Here is a 16,132-nt window from a genome sequence, read left to right as displayed (position 1 = left end):
AAACACCTGAAGTGTGAAACATTAATTTCCCGTGGCTCATGTCAGAAATCCAAAAGCTAAAAGGCAAGGGGTTAACAATTAAAGATAGCATGGCACAACTTATTTCTCAATCACATCTCAGAATTAAATATCGGAAACCTTTTGCAAAGCTAACCATGCACGACCATGCAAAAAGAAATTAACCAAAGCACACATTGTAGCCAAGCAGCAGCTAGCTTTATTGAGTTCCAATAACACTGCATCAAACCAAAAAAAATTGAGTTGCTTTTTGCTTCTTAGCATTAGTCATTGCTTAAAAGAAAATATGATTATGTTTAATGATATTAAGAGAAAACCAAGGAACAGGTGCAAGAAAAAAGTTAAGCAAAACTGAAGAGCCAGTGTCCCCTTCATGTATCTCCCTTGTGTCAGAGAAATCGAGCTCTTGGAAGTGCTGTTAAATTTTCTCAGGTCAGGGATTGAATCCCAGGACACAGCATTTAATGAATCAAATATATTGTGGGTTGCTATGAACCATGCTGTACTTTTGAAATCACTGTTGGGACTTACTTCAGTGGGACAGAAAGGGATTTCAGAGAAAAGTTCAGGATCAAACACATTTCCCCACCGGCTGCTTCAGTAAAGCTCCGTACAAATGTTAAGGATAATTCATTTTCCTCCTAGTTCCACAGAAAAGATCAGTGCACAAGATCTGATACACTACCTGTAATACCCTGCAACCCACTGAAACGTAGCTCTGGCCTCCCCTGCTTACTTCTGTGTTTGCTGCATTACATGCGTGTAAGATTAAAACCACTGTGAACATAGAAATGGCCACAACAAGAACTACAAGCGATGAGAATGCTATCTGACATGGCTTGTAGATACTAGCGTGTGCAGCTGCTAACTCATGCCCTGAGAGTTAAGCACACACTGCCAAACAATTATTTTAAGGAAGTTTTTCAGCATTAATAGTTACATGTTTCTTCAGTAAATAAAGAATTACATTTTACAAAGTGTCCCCTTCTTCCATGAGGAAGTACTTAAGGTAGTGTGTGTAATAGTGAGAGTTGCCTGTTGGCAGCATTACTGCTGTGGTACATCGGCTCAGAAGACAGGTATATCACCTCTAACTCATCATCACCTCTGTTTCAGAGCTACAGCTTACATTTCTGAATGGCACATAGCACCACCTAAAGAATGTGAGGAAGGCAAAAAGGTATTAGGCAAGCAATCATTCCTGAAACTTCAAGTGATCATTCATTTATTCCTTTGAGGCAGACTTGCACTCTCTTCCTTCTCCTCTCTAATTTCCAAAGACTTGCTAGTCTTCACAGACCTGGTGCAATCCAGTTAAGAAACTTCATAGCAACTTCAAAACCAAGAAAACATGCCTGGAAAAGAGAGAATGTACAGAACAAATAAGAATTCTAAGAACCTATTCCAAATAAGGTTTCTGAAATGCAGCACTATAAGCACCGTACGTGGCTGACATGGAAGGAGGAAGAGAACAAAAAAAGGTCTTGGACCAGCGGCAAGAATACTACTATATCCCTTCACACAAAGGCAGAACGTCTACTCCGTTAGGCTCACTATTGAAGGGGAAGACAGTCCAAACTTATCCACCCATTTCTGTCTTCTACCGGTGGATGTACAATCAGACAAGAAATACTATCAGAATAAGACAAATGACTTTCAGGAAAAGCTTTGAAGGAAGGTTTACGTGGCGTTCCCCCTAGATTAAGGTACATTTTTAGAATGTGGACACCAAGAGCCAAAAGCACCTGCAGTGACAGGAATCTCACTGAAATGGTACAACAGTAAGCAGCCAGTCGTTTCCTCTACGGACTGCAAATATTCACTGTGAGTGGCCAGGTCCCCAAACCCATCTGGAATCAGAATTTACTTACCGCGTTAGCGGGAAATGCCCTGATCATTACAGCTGTAAAGCCCTTATACAGAGATGCAACTCCTTCCTCTCTGATAAGTTCTCTCAGCACATCTCTAAAGCCATTTGGGTATTTTCCTGGAGGAGCTGAAAGGGAGACAGAACACATTAGCTAAGATGTGTGGCAGTCACAAATGCTGAAGAACGCGATGTGTGTAACAGCCCCGGCTTTTCAACAGGTTCACATTGCGATACCATCTAAGTGGCACCAGAATTCGAGCATTGCTGGAGCTATGTTGTGAAACATCTGCTTGGGAAAGTTATCTATTTCAGTCAAAAGCAAGCAAACAAAAAAGACACAGTAAACGGAAGGTGCTCACCATCACCACAAAGTATTTACCTAATCAATTCATTGGGGGGCAGGGAAGAAAAGAGTAACTTTTGTCAGGGTTGGATGTCTGAGCTGTCACTTGCACCACTGATCACAGCTCTCCCAAGAGCTGCAATTAGGAGATAGGGAGGTCAGACATAAAAATTGATGAAGTTTGTTTATAAGAAACAGAAAATGATCTTATCACATAGAATCATAGAATCAGTGAGGTTGGAAGGGACCTTTAAGATCATCAAGTCCAACCATTAACCTACCCTGATAAAAACACCACCACTCCTAAACCATGTCCCTAAGCACCTCATCTACCCTTTTCTTAAACACCTCCAGGGATGGTGAATCCACCACCTCTCTGGGCAGCTTATTCCAATGTTTAATAACCCTTTCAGTGAAAAAATGCTTCCTAACATCTAATCTAAACCTGCCCTGACATAACTTGAACCCATTTCCTCTTGTCCTATCACTTGTCGCCAGGGAGAAGATGCTCCAGCCAAGAATAGCAACAAACTTCAAGTGAAAAGCACAGGCTGTTTTAATGCTGATGTTACACAGATTTGCTGAAGTGTTTCTCAGAAGTTATTTTATTCAAAGAACAAGTTCTTCCTTCTCCTGACACTTCCCTGGAAAAGTACCACCTCTGACAGCCCTCTGACCAAGAGCTCCACAAACCAACCCAGTTAAACAGAACCACCATTAACCCACATCATCTATACAGCAGCACTGGGGATTGGCTCAGTGGAACAAGGATGCAGTATTTCACACTCAGCCCTTGGTATGATATAAAACAACCACAGCATCCATTACTCAGAGAAAAAAGAAAAGAAGTTTCCTGCACTAGATTATCATGATCCGTGATTCAAGAAAAATGGTTACCGTCCATTCCACAGAGAGGTGATTCCACAGACAGAGAATAAGCAGAGCCGTACCAAAAATATTCATTGACTAGGACTCCCAGAGAAACCAAGGAAAAACCTGACAAACTTCTATGAAGCTCAAGGCCTGGGGCCATCCTCAGTATAACTTGGCCACAGATACTGAAGAGCAGATCTGCTAGTCTAAATAAATGCTCTCAGCAAGGCGTGCCCCATTACTATAAATTTCAGATAGCACAGGCTACAATTTATACAACTGTGTCTGAAGTGAAATAACAAAACCTCTCAAAGAACTACATTTGTAATAAACAGAAGCAGATCTATCATTATGACTTCTGCGCTTAGGTTTCAAAACATGTATCTCGAATCGGGATCGTTATATTAACAGGGAGGCAGAAACAGAGAACTGCAGCCTGATTTGCCAAAAATTTGCAAGGAAACCAACTAAAAAGCTAGGAACACACTTGGGTTTTTCATGTACTTGTGTGCTCAAGACGTGCTGCCTCCCGGATGCCATGCTCAGATGGCACCTTCCATTGCTGTCCAGCCCATTCCCAGGAGCACTGCACTGAGTGTGGCCGTGACAAGCTGGCATGCAACTCACCAGTCTGGAAACGGGATTTCAGCACGTCTGGTGGAATGGCAACTGCCCAGTTGAAGATCCCAGCCAGGCCCCCAGCAAAGAGGATCCTAGGCGCACTGAGGTCACTCACACTGTGGCAGGATCGGGGTGGGGTGGGAGGAAAAAGAAAAAATTAAATAAAACAAAAAAAGTAATCTATTTTGACTAAGGTGACAATCAAAGAGGCAGCCTGGCTGACAGCCAGAAGGCGGCACAATGCTACAGACACAGAGTGCAGTATCTGAGCAAGGTTTCCAAGAATCAGAGTCCTGTGGGCAAAATGTACAAACTCCACCCTAAAGCTTCAAATCTTTTCATTCAGCAGCACACACACAAATGCTCCGGGGAATAACCAACAAAAAAACCCCAACAACAAACCCCCCCAGCTCTTTGTGCACCCACAGGGGTGAAAGTGAAGAGACCTACTTTAAGCACTCCTTACCTGGCTAATAAGATCCAAGGTTAGAATCTGAGAAACTTGGTACTACTTTAATTGCCAGTTAACCTCAGACCAAAACAGCTCAACTCACAAGACGAGCAACTTTTTTTTTTTTTTTTAATTTGTTTTGATGAAACTGCTCTAAATCTCTTAGTAACTGGGGAGATTAATCAACAGCATCTAGGAAGCTAAGAAAATGATGACTATGAGATTTCACTAACCTCTTTCCCTCAGGGGTCAGAATGTTCTTCAGCCATTCGTACGTCATGAAGTACATTCCGCTGGCTGGGACGTCTAGCGGGTAAACAAAAAAGACTGTGAGTAGTGGGAAACAAAATGAAGCCTAAAGGCATAGCAGCCCCATGCCAGCTCAGCAACACCACTAAGTACATCCAGATTCCTTTTCTGAACCTACTCTACAAACAAAATAAAATCTTCTGTTGCTCTAGACAGAGGAGCCTGAACTTTCCCAGGGACAGCAGGTGCTAAAGGCAAGAAATGGGAAAATATCTGTTGCCGAGCACTTCTGTCAGCAGGCTTTCAAATCAGACTGTAACCTGCCTTGCTGGCCGGTAAGCTAATGAGACTTTTGCTGCACAGCAGATCAGAACAGTTCAGCAACTTCAAGAGTCTTGCACACGATTTGTTCTAATGATTCTTTTTTTTTTTTTTTTTTTTTTGTAGTTGATGGGTTTCAGTTTGGTTTATGGTTGGTTGGTTGGTTTTTTTTTTTTAAGATACTCCTGCAGCCCATTCTTAGCTCATGCCTAAACTGGAGAACCAGCCTTTGGCTAGGGACACTGCCAGAGCTACGTTGGTAGTTGCTACACTTCTGTGAGAAGCAGAAGACAGAACAAACCCCTAAACTGAGGTATCAAAATACAGAAATTTGAGCTTATCCTTGGAAAACATTTCCCCAGTACAGCAAACAATCTAACACTTTTCAAAGGACAAAGTACCAAAACATGTAAAGGATTTGGTGTCTGGCACAATTACTTTGTTGGTGGTGTTGTGAGAGGGGTCATGACATCCCAGTCCAAAATAACCCACACTTAAGTGGGTAGAAAGCATAACTGCTGCAATGACATCTTTTAAAACAGTCAGCACTACACAGCAACAGTCACAGACTGTCATAATTCTTCTCCCAAGAAGAAAAAAAAAAAAAAAAAAAAAAAGCGCCCACTTCTCTATTTTTCTTTTCTCTTTGTTCTCTCTGCTCCTCTCCTGAAGTCTCTCATTCCTCTTGGCTTCTCAGATCTTAATTACTTCCTATATCCCTCTGATCCTTGTCATCTAATCTCTTCCTCACTCACTGAGAATCTGTTTATTTCTCAGTCCCTTTGAGGCATTGGAGTAGCTCTGCAGACTGAAAAAAAAAAAGAAAAAAAAAAAAAAGGGTGACACAGCATCTCCGATTGGCTAAAGGGACACTGAGATCTATGATACTATGCCAGGCTTATTATCTTACAGTACCCCATGCAGAAGAAGCATTAGAACATCTCCATCAGTTACCTCTCATGAGGGTGAGCACTGTCCCCTTGTACACACCACGAATCCCAGCCTCGCGGTACAGCTGTTTTGCACAGTCCAAAGAGCCACTGTATTTAGTTTCGCCTGTAGCTGCCTGGATCTGAAGGATTAAAGTGATAGTTTCTGACTAGTGAAGGTTTCTGGCTGGAGAACAATCATTCAGCTAATAGTTAGAAAGGCACGTGCATGTTTCCAGAGAGGAAAGAGCACATACTCATTCCACAGGTACTCCTGCATATGAAACCTCCGCGACATTTCCTCAAACAGCGGTCTCCTGTTCAAGCTGAGGATATGTTTATTGTTCCACACAGTGGCTAGATTCTCCCCTATTTCCCCCCAGCATAAGTTTGAAGTGACTGAAGTCAGTTAGGTAATTCTACACTTGCACTGACAAAAAGTAGCCTTCAAATAGTTTAGTGAAATTCAAACAATTTCTGTGTGTATAAAAGCTTCCATGATAATATGTCGTCAGAACTAACATGTGACAACCCAACACCACACCAAGTTCAACATAGTCTGAAATAAGCAAAGCTTCCCATCTCTGCTGAAGACAGCATTTTCATTTGTTCAGGTTTACATTTTTCAACAATACTTTGAAAACCCTGGCAGAGGTGTAGAGCTAACAGTCACCCAAACATTAGAAAACTATTTCATGTATTTTGAAATGCATTCCTTATTGGGAGCCTGTCAAGGTAACAGAAAATCTTTACACTAGAGTCTTACGATCTAGTAAGCTTCGTGCTTTTTTAGACTAAATTTCAAAGTATGGAAAGGTCCAGTTTTTCAGAATGAAGTGGACTGAGGCATCCACTGATGCTTCATATAATGCCACATAGTATAAGGCTTATGCTCTGTAAAATGAAGAGAGCAATGAATGCTGCGTGTACTTATACTGTCACGGTAAGTTTGTACAATGCTTCTTCGTGACACAGTTGCATTAAATGACAGTTGTCTCAGTCCTATCAAAAACTGTAACAGAGTAAATACACTAGCCAAGGAAGTTCCTCATATGAAAAGACAAAGTCCCTAAAATTAAATTCCCATCACCACCATCCAATGTCTTACCTGTAAAAGGCACTTGATTCTCTCTCCTGGAGCCATGATTACTGTTGTGAACACTCCCGACAACATGCCAGCAGCAAACAGCTGAGGATATCTGCCCCGAGGAAACAGAAGAGACCCTAACACAACGCAGTAAGTAGGAAATGAAGGGCAGAAAGACCCCTGTATCACCAGATGATGCCATTCCACACAAAGCTTACAGTGGAACTAGAAATGCATACACTGCTTTTGATCAGTGCAGGAGTGCCTCATCAATATGTAATTAGTGCTAAGCATTTAAGATCTCTAAGATTTAAAGTGCTGGTTCCCACAGCAACCATATCTCAGCTCTTCACATTCATTGTATTTGCTAATATTTCTTCTACTTGCCCCCCCCCCCCCTCCTTTTTCTTTTTTTTTTTTTTAAAAACGGCATTCCCCATTCATTTTTATTCTCAACAGCCTCCTCCTCTTCCAGTCTCCACACTCTCCTGTATGTCCCCAGCTTCCACACGTATTCCTGCTTGTGCTGCCCAGAGCCTCCTTTCTGTAACCTCTGTCCCTCACTCCTTTGGCCTCTGCCACCATCAAGTCTGTCCTACCAACCTGCCATCATCCCACACATTCTGCACCTGCTTTCAAGTGGCAAAGTCTCCATGACAGAAATCCCTTAAACAAGCTGAGTTTCTCCATCATAAACTTGATCTTTACATCCAGTCCCCTGCTACCTTCCCTAGTAAGATGACCCAACATCTCAATTTAACCAAATCCCACACCTCCCACTTCTCTCCACTTGCCCAAGAGATGAGATGGCATTGTATTCAGGTTTTCCCTTTCTTACACCTTTCTTTACTCTTAAATTCCCACTAAATCTTCCAGACCATTCAGACCTGTGAATGTTGTCAAGACTGCTTGACCATGAATTTATTTCTCCTATAGTTTCTGTTAATAGCGAGACTGTTGGCAGGCAAACATTATATAACTCACACTGTACTCATTTAAAACGGAATTGTTCCTTAATGGCTCTTTCTTGCGTAGAAAGGGAATTGAATAGCACCTGCCCACGTGCTGTCTGTTTTTAGCCTGTGTTATCAGTCCCACGCTTCCAGAGGCATTAAAACACACGAGTGTTTTATTTTTTAGAACTGTATTTATAACCTGGGAGAAGAGACAAATTTACACCACAAATACAGCAGGCTGCAAGAGCCTTAGGGTGCCTTTCCCAACTGTCTGGTTAACTCAGAAACTCACGTCAAAACATCATCAGGTTTTCTCTGCTGGAGTCTTTTTCCCAAGCCAAATCCAAAGAAGCACACGGCAAACATGGGTGTCACTCCAATAATAGGTGCTGCCATTCCTCTATATAAGCCTCGGACTCCCTGCAAGAAACGTTACCACAAGAATTACTTGGGTTTGCATAGACTTCGCACACATTTCAACTTACTGAGAAGCAAAAGGCTGCAATACAGGTTAGTATCATCAGTCAGTCAAATTAATCAGAGGAATAATGAGGTTTATTGTTCATTTGCAATTACACATGTTTAGCTGAGGCTCGGGGCCTGTTGCAGACAATAGCTATCCTTCCTGGAAAACACTGGCACCACTTACACCCTTCTGTTCCAATACTGTTCACCCTGTACTTACATCTCAAGTAAGAGGAAGTTAAGTTAAAAGCCACCTGAATAATGACCCTAAATAGATTGTGTTAAAAGTCTTCTCTCTCAGATACATACAAACCCATACATGTGCTTTACTAATCAGTTATCAAATGCACTAGTGTAAAATCCTGACACTGAGCCTGAAAATGCTGGATCGAATTCACTCTTTAGATAAAGGAAGAGCCAGTGAGACTAACTGAACCACTTCACTCCCCACACGAACTCAATTTGGAACGAGTTCAAGAGAAATTTTTTCTCCTTTCCTTCCCCAAGTCAAAACTTTTTCACCGTGCAACTTTACGTTCCCAATGTTTCCCTTCATCACACTGCACAGATGGAAAAATTCTAATGCAGACCCCAGCAGTAGCATTTATTTTGTTTATCTTGCCTTTGAATGGAACCTTTTTTAATAAAAAGGACAGTCATCCTTCTAGATAAAGGCTACATGCACAAATTAAATATTTGATGTTCCGCCCATCCATCCCTTCCTTCCTCCCCCAAATAAATCAGTATACCCAGTATGTGTCTGTACGCTTACAGGCAAACTGACTCTGTAATGAAATTGTATCTGGCTGACAAAGATCAGACACTCCTGCTCAATCTTCCCATGAGCAGTGGGAAACAAAAGGCTTTGGAAGAGAAGTTTAATAGTTTTCCTTACAGAAACTGATGAGTATTGAGTAGGAGTGGAGAGGCAGCATTACTTTTGAACTTCACATCACAAGGCTATTATTATGGTTCGGCTCTGACGTCCGTGCTTCAGCAGGGGTGTTAAAAACCACAAGGGATTCAGAGCTAGCAAAGCATTTCAGCGCTTTGTGGGAGAGACCAGGGAAGCAAGATTTACTTTGGTTATATAACAACCTGTTAATACCTTCATGAAAGTAGATTTCAGATATGAGACAGATCTTTCATTTAACAGAGTTACCTAACACGATCCAGTAGTTAGCAATTACACTTCAGACTAGTAAACAAACAGTTGGGCTTTATAGCCATTGTTTCCAAATGCTAAATAGCTGCTGGGAAAACTTATGAAGCAGAAAACTGGATTCTATATCACTTTAAGTCTTTAAACCAAGGCCACGTGCCTCTCTAAAACCAAAACAGACTATAGTTCAATCACATGATATGGCTGATTCAGGAGTGAAAACCACTGTCCACCTCTGAAGAAGACAGAACAAATAATCTATTAACTCAAATTAATGCTCCTCTGCCTTCTCATAGATGGCATAATACATTACGGAAGAAAGTAAAAATAACTGCTTGTATCAACAAAACTCATTGCCTGTTTTAGGATTTCCAGAGAGAACTCCAAATACCACGGACTACAACAACAAAGCCAGCAAACAACTGCCAATATTCACTCCAATCTATAACTTCAGACATTAATACCATGATATTTTGAACCAAAAGCATTTCCTAACAAAACAAAGAGACATGCACCCGGAGCACGTGGATTCTAAGTATTCCCCAATTTTTGTAATCTGCTTAAAAATTTTAATTAGAATCAATTCAACTGATAACCCAAGAACTCTATAGTCTCTGAGAGATGACATTCCCACACAATTCCATTCCTGCGACGTACAGGAACAACTGATATTTTTGGCAGGCGCCACAGATGACATGCTAACACAGTACCTCCCCAACAAGAGTCTTTCTGAAGCAGTCAAAGGTCCCAGAATAGAGTGGAGGCTGACCAGGCTGTGGCTTCGGCTGGGTTTGCAGTCTGACCTAGCAAGAAGGGATAGGAAAACATTATTTTATTAAGTATCACTACCTAAAGTTTGATTCAGAGAACACCTCTGTGTGACTACTATGGAATAAGTTTGTGATGGGACTTTACAATATTGGTGGAGTGATTAACATCGCTTTAGCCCTTTGCACTGATTGAATTTTAACATGTTTAATAGTTTATATAATTAAATCATTAACTGCTGGGATAACGTCAAGATCATAACCCCACCTGAGAACTCAGGCCGCGCCACCACTCAGCTCCCTTACACACTCCCAGTTTCCTTCGGGACCCCTATTTGCCCCCCCACCACCACCCCCCCCGGCTCACTCCCGGCCGCGCTCCGACCCGGGGCCGCCTGGGGCCCCCCGCCGCAGCACGGGGCTCATAGGACGGGCTCGGGCCCTCCATTCCTTCCAGCACCGGCAACATCGACGCGCCTTTGCTTAAGTTTTACTACAAACCGGCCGCTGACGAGACGCGGCCGCCGCCTCGCCGGCAGGGGGCGCCCCGCCGCACGGACGGCCCGCCCCGCCCAGCCCAGCCGGGAAGCTAGGCCCCGCCTCCCCCGCGGTGCACGCCGGGAAGTGTAGTGCTCCCTCCGCCCCCGGGAAGCCTTGCCGTTCCCCGCGCAGTGCCCGCCGGGAAGCGTAGTCCCTCCCCTCAGGCTGCCTCGGGCCGCCCGGCACTGGACCCCCCCCGCCGCCTCACCTTGATGGTGTCCAGCGGGTGCCCCACGAACACCAGGCAGACGCCCCCGAAGCCGCCGGCGAAGAAGTTCTTCACGGGGCTGATAGGCTGCGGCTGCTCCGCCATGGTGGCAGCGGCGGGTGAAGAACGGGGCCGGGGCGCTGCGTCCCCGCCGAGCCAGTGCCGCCCCCTCCGCCCCGCGACCTTTACCCCAGTGCCGGGCCGCGCGGCACGCCGGGATATCGGGGGAGGCGAGCGCGGGGCAGGCCGGGAGAGCGGCGGCCCCTGCCCGCGGCGGTGCGGGGGCGGCGGCGGCGGGCCGTGCCCCCGCCGCGGTGCCGGGCTCGCTAGCGGTGGGTGCTGTCATCCAGCACCGGCCGAGGCTGGGCCGCCAGCGTCTCCTAAGGCCGCTGAGCCGACGCCTTGGGGCGCTCCCGCCCCGACGGTCCGACACCACACTACCACCACCACCACCACCCCCGGTGGTTCGGTTGTTTCCTCCCTCCCCCCCAGCTTAGCGCAGTGGACCAGCCCAGCCCGGTGGCGGCCTCGGCCCCGCCCGGCGGAAGTGACGCCAGAGGGAGGTCGGTGCTTCCGGCGTGCAGGCAGTGGCGGCCCGGCAGGAGGAGCCCGGAGCGCCGCTCCCTGCCTCCCCCGCCCGGCTGCGCTCCGCGGCGCCCGGTAAGTGCGAGGGGCTGGGCCGCGGGGCGGGATGGTGGGGGATCCCGGTGGGGCGGCCTAGGCCGCGGTGGCGGGGAGCCGGGGGCGCTCGGTGAGCGCCGCCGCCTGCCGGGCCCCTGTCCCTCAGCGGGAGGCGGCGGGGCCCGGGGCGGAGCGAGCCCGGCGTGAAGGATGCGGTGCCACTTCTCTGTAAGTTCCGCTCAGCTCAGCGGCCGGCAGCGCTCCGCCCCGGAGCCGGTGCCGAAGTCGGGCCGCCCGGTGGAGAAGCGGCAGCCCGTGAGCTCTCAGGCCGGCTCCCTCCTCGCCCCGTCGCCGTCCGGGCTCTTCCTCCACAGCTCCCTTCTCTCCCCTGGTTTTCCTGGGCTTTCCTCCCGCAAGTATGCGGTGTTCCGGCTGTGTGGGACGAGTACAGGATTTAGCCTTGCACCCATTACAAAAGAAACGGCCCTGAGGTAATTTAAACGAGCTGGATACCTTTCAGCATGAGCCCGTGGAAGCAAGTCTTATGTAGGTACACGTAGAATAACTTGTTAAAAGTGATGGTGACTGGAAAGGACGGTAATGAAATGGATTATATGAGTTGGGAAGGACAGGGCAGTCGTGAGAGTCAGAACAAAGACTTGGAGGTGGGAAGAGAGCATGTACATTCACGGGGGATGTGTGATATGGCTGCAAGGAGGTCTCTGCAGAGTCATCTGTGGTGAAAAGGATGGGGGATATTGTTCTAGTTTCTTACTCCTGGGATGAAAAAATCTTATTGAAAACCTCAGTAGAGAAGGGAATAGCAAGGTGCGTATGCTGCGTATGTGAGGAAGCAACTGAGGATGATCCACAGATTACAGGTTTGAATGACATAGACGAAGATGCACTTAACATTGATAGCAAGTGTGGAGTTGGGATTGTAGATGGTTGCAGAGAAAAGAGAGTGTCAGTCCATTTGAAGTTTACGTAGATAAGTAGACTTGAGTTAGACTTTTTGTGTTTCAGAATTATCAATAAAGAGGTGAGAAGAAAAAGCTGTCTCAAATGACCGTGAAGTACGGACAGAAAATGTAGGAGTATCCTGCAAAGCACTTACTGGAGAAATCTTACAGAGGTAGATACAGAGGACAAGAAAGCAGAAAAGAATGATGTAGGAGGAAAAGGTATGAGGTGGGATAATGTAATTTACTGTGTCTGGCAGTGATGAGGTCAGAGAGAGGTTGATCGTGGCATATTCAAAGGTATTTTGTTTCAAGAGACCTTATTAAGAAGAATTGTGTTGCAAAGCAGGAGTCAGCAAGAGGCCATCTCTGTTGGAGCTGACAAGCAGCAGAGTGTAGGGCCGGGTGTGTTTACAAGTTCCCGCAAAGGAGGCTGGAGGAAGAGAGGGGATTAAGTGGTATCAGCGTTAGTGAAGATGAGGGAGTATCTTGGATGAAGGTGGTAAAGAATAGCCTCATCGTCCCTTGGGTAGGAAAGTGATCTAAATATGGGTTAGAATGTTATAATCTGATTTTTAGGATTATGGTAATTGTATAATCTAAATACTGTTTGGTTTTTTGACCCTCTTTTTTGAGCATAACATCTTTATTGTCTTAAAAACTAGCATTAGCAAGTATTTGCTGTCTTGTCTTGGTTTGTATTCAGAGAATTTGTATTCATCATTGGGTCATGAGGGCACTAGGTGAGGTGAGTTGTTCCTTGTTTTCCTAGTATCCTGCTTTGTTTTCTCCACAGAGCTTGTGCTTTAGTCTTCCTCTCTCTTCACGCATGTCTGTCTGACATTCAGTTATGCTGGAAAGGAGTTCTTTCCAAGAATGTTGTGACAGGAGTCACAATAGTCATCCAGTCTGCAGACTGTTTTCTGCTTGATATATCCTATTTGCCCATGCAAACAGTTCCTCTGTTTGTTCAAATAAGTGTGTTAGTGGCACAGAGAAACGGCTCTGCACACTTCTGAGCCTCCTCCTCAGTGCCTGGTATGTAACTGCTGAGGTACCAGGAAGGCCCATTATTCTACTGAGTTATCTAAAACCATCCCATTGCTTGGACAGGCCTCACTATGTGCTGAGATAGCAAATGGACCTAGTGTTTGGGTTGGTTTTTTTTTTCTGTCCCTGGTGTGTGGGACGATCTGAGTGAGTTTGAGAAGTTTCCCGTCTGGTGAAACTTGCTTGGGCTTCTTGATGCTCTGAGGTTGGCTGAAGGAAGCTGTTGCACACTGGGCTATTGATCTCTGTAGCAATGCTTGCAGTGGTTTTAGATTCTCAAATAAGTTATTCCTTTAACATAAGGTTTAACAGGTAAAGAGCCATTACTTCTTTTATGCAAGAGGTCAGCATCGATACAGATTGAGCCCAGAACTGAATCACTAACCCTAAGCAAGGTAGAGGGAGGGAGGAACAGATGATATAGGTTTGCCTTGAGTCTGTTAAATCAGATTTCACATCTGTCTCCTTCCAGTTTGGAGGGATGGTGCCTGTGTTCCACTGAAGTTCTATGGGAAACAGTGCTATAAAATATTTGTGTGCTACTTCTGTTGTGGATAACTAAGAAATCAAGAAGCAAACGAAATGAATGGAGACCAGAATTCAGGGGGTAATATAATTAGTTCCCAGCCTTCGTCCTCTCTCACTGGAGGTTTCTATCTGCTGAAATCACTGCAGCCCCTCAAATGAATTGTACGTCACTTCTCTTCCTGGTTATTCTGTGCTGCCTGGTCAGATTATTGGAAACAGAAAACAAATGACTTGAGGAAGAATAATGAAAAACTATGGTTGAGATTTCCTGTGCTCTAAACATGATTGTCAAAGCTTGATTATGGTTTCCCCAGCAGCTACAAATTGTGATACTGTGGGAATATGTTTGAGTAACAGAGCTAACAACATAGTAATGCAAACGTGTAAGAAACCCAATACATGCTGCGTGTGGAAAGATAGCTTTGATTTTTATGGATATATTTTTATATGTAAAATTTTGTTGCAGCATTGTTTTAAGTCTTTTAGTTTCAAGAAAGAATATATTAAATATAAATTATTTGGTTTAATGGAAATTTGTGACTAAACATGAGATTACCATTATTCAAGGTTGTTACGTGCTCTATTGCTGAACCTCTTAGATCTTGAATTCATGCTGGCTTAGTTACACAAGCAGAAGGTTTGTAGTTCTGATAAGTAAAGTCAAATATGTGAATTTTCCAATACCAGTGAGAATCTAAAAAAAATTGGCTGTTCTGGTTCTTCTTGAATAGCAGCTGTCAACACTTGAGCATAAATTTCTACATTCAGAAGGTAGTAAGTGTATATTGAGAAGGTAATAAAATGAGAGAATTTATTTCCTCCCTCAGATGTAAGGCCCAAGCCACGTCACATCCAGTAGAACCTACTTAAAGGTATTAACTAATTTCACCATTTCTTTTGAGATAATATTGAAGACTGTTAAATTGGGTGTATGTGAGAGATCTGTTTGCTTGTCTTATTTTTTGAAGTCCCACTTAATGGCTGTGGTTCTGAAGCGCTATGACTTGTACAGGGTATCACAAGTTGCCTTTCTAGCTACTGTGGTCATAGTTAAGGGGTTTGTGTTTTTTCCTGTCGGTGAAACGGATATGATGCTTTTCTGCAGCACTTCACAATGTTGGTAAAAACTCAATGTCATAAATCTACTTGTATCTCTGAAAAGATCTGTAGTGAAGGTTATGGAGCTACTTGCCAAATGTCAAAAGTCTCGGGGCCTGCCCTGGGGGCTAGGGTGCAATGTAATGATGCAATCTCCAAGGTTTTAGACCTTGCCTGGAAGAGTGGCCTTGGCTTTGCAGGTGCAAGAGTCACCGCGGATCCAAACCAGGGACCTGCACAGCAGAATTTTCTTTAGCTGGGCTGTTGGGTCGCTCCGTTCCTGGGTGTTTGATCACCTGTATGATGTTGACATGGCCTCTCTTACAGTTTCTTAGGCAACAGAAAAAATTGTTTTTCCCCCCCTTAGGAGACAGAGCTCAGATGAAATCAAAAGAACGATAAAGTTTGGAGGAGAAAAAGAAGCTGCAATTACTTTCCTGGTCTGCAGTTTGACAGGGCATTAAGATGTCCGTGGACATGAACAGCCAGGGCTCTGACAGCAATGAAGAGGATTATGACCCTAATTGCGAGGAGGAGGAAGAGGATGAGGATCCTGGGGATATTGAGGATTATTATGATGGGGTAGCTAACGACGTGGAGCAGCAGGGAGCAGATGCCTTTGATCCAGAGGAATATCAGTTCACCTGCCTGACTTACAAGGAGTCGGAGAGCACTCTGAATGAACACATGGCCAGCTTGGCTGCCACGTTAAAGGTGAGGAAAGGTTTCTGCATTAACACAGGTGTAAAATAAGTCTGTGATTGAAAGGGCAAATGTTGAGCGTACTGTTTGAAATAAAAGCTGTGGTGGTATTACTGTTACGCGGGGTTGGAGGAACATTATTGAAGGTCCCTGTTTCAGAACCGACTCAAACATTTAAAATTGTTGCATTCTGCTTCTGAGGCCTGGAAAATTTTCCCTAATGAATGTTGATTCTTAAAATATTTTTTTTTTTTACAGAGCTGAGCTTCACGACCAAAATTCCTGACTTACAACTCTTTGCGTTAGCACAG

At 44.7% G+C, this 16,132-nt stretch overlaps 2 protein-coding genes across 5 annotated transcripts in view; one reads left to right on the top strand and one right to left on the bottom strand.

Annotated features, from left to right (window-relative positions):
* Positions 1-1,226: 1,226 nt before the first annotated feature.
* On the bottom strand, positions 1,227-11,345 carry LOC309675640 (mitochondrial carnitine/acylcarnitine carrier protein). Its single transcript, XM_082487975.1, has 9 exons — positions 10,861-11,345; positions 10,056-10,148; positions 8,011-8,138; positions 6,784-6,874; positions 5,701-5,818; positions 4,410-4,482; positions 3,732-3,841; positions 1,890-2,014; positions 1,227-1,373 (listed from the first exon to the last, which is right to left on the bottom strand). Exons 1-9 carry the CDS (start codon positions 10,963-10,965, stop codon positions 1,311-1,313), a joined length of 906 nt encoding a protein of 301 aa, XP_082344101.1. The 5' UTR covers positions 10,966-11,345; the 3' UTR covers positions 1,227-1,310.
* An 81-nt stretch (positions 11,346-11,426) lies between these two features.
* Positions 11,427-16,132, top strand: part of ARIH2 (ariadne RBR E3 ubiquitin protein ligase 2) — a 36,825-nt gene continuing 32,119 nt past the window's right edge. For 2 of the 4 annotated variants that reach the window (XM_082487645.1, XM_082487642.1), the window contains exons 1-2: positions 11,427-11,520; positions 15,487-15,833. In XM_082487645.1, the coding sequence (XP_082343771.1) occupies positions 15,585-15,833 (249 nt within the window). In that variant the 5' untranslated portion in view covers positions 11,427-11,520; positions 15,487-15,584. Of the gene's footprint in view, positions 11,521-15,334; positions 15,834-16,132 lie in introns of those variants that run through there. The other 2 variants (XM_082487644.1, XM_082487643.1) reach the window with 2 other exon arrangements.

This window comes from Vanellus vanellus, assembly GCF_965231255.1.
Source record: "Vanellus vanellus genome assembly, chromosome: 9".
NCBI lineage: Eukaryota > Metazoa > Chordata > Aves > Charadriiformes > Charadriidae > Vanellus > Vanellus vanellus.
This window is presented reverse-complemented; position numbering and strand designations above follow the sequence as displayed.

Excerpts from the sequence above, each read along its gene's own strand:
- LOC309675640 (XM_082487975.1), bottom strand. The coding sequence starts at position 10,965 with ATGGCGGAGCAGCCGCAGCCTATCAGCCCCGTGAAGAACTTCTTCGCC. Across the intron at positions 5,819-6,783 it reads GAATCAAGTGCCTTTTACAG|ATCCAGGCAGCTACAGGCGA; the intron begins GTAAGACATTGG and ends TTAATCCTTCAG. Across the intron at positions 3,842-4,409 it reads CTGACCCCTGAGGGAAAGAG|TGTGAGTGACCTCAGTGCGC; the intron begins GTTAGTGAAATC and ends ATCCTGCCACAG.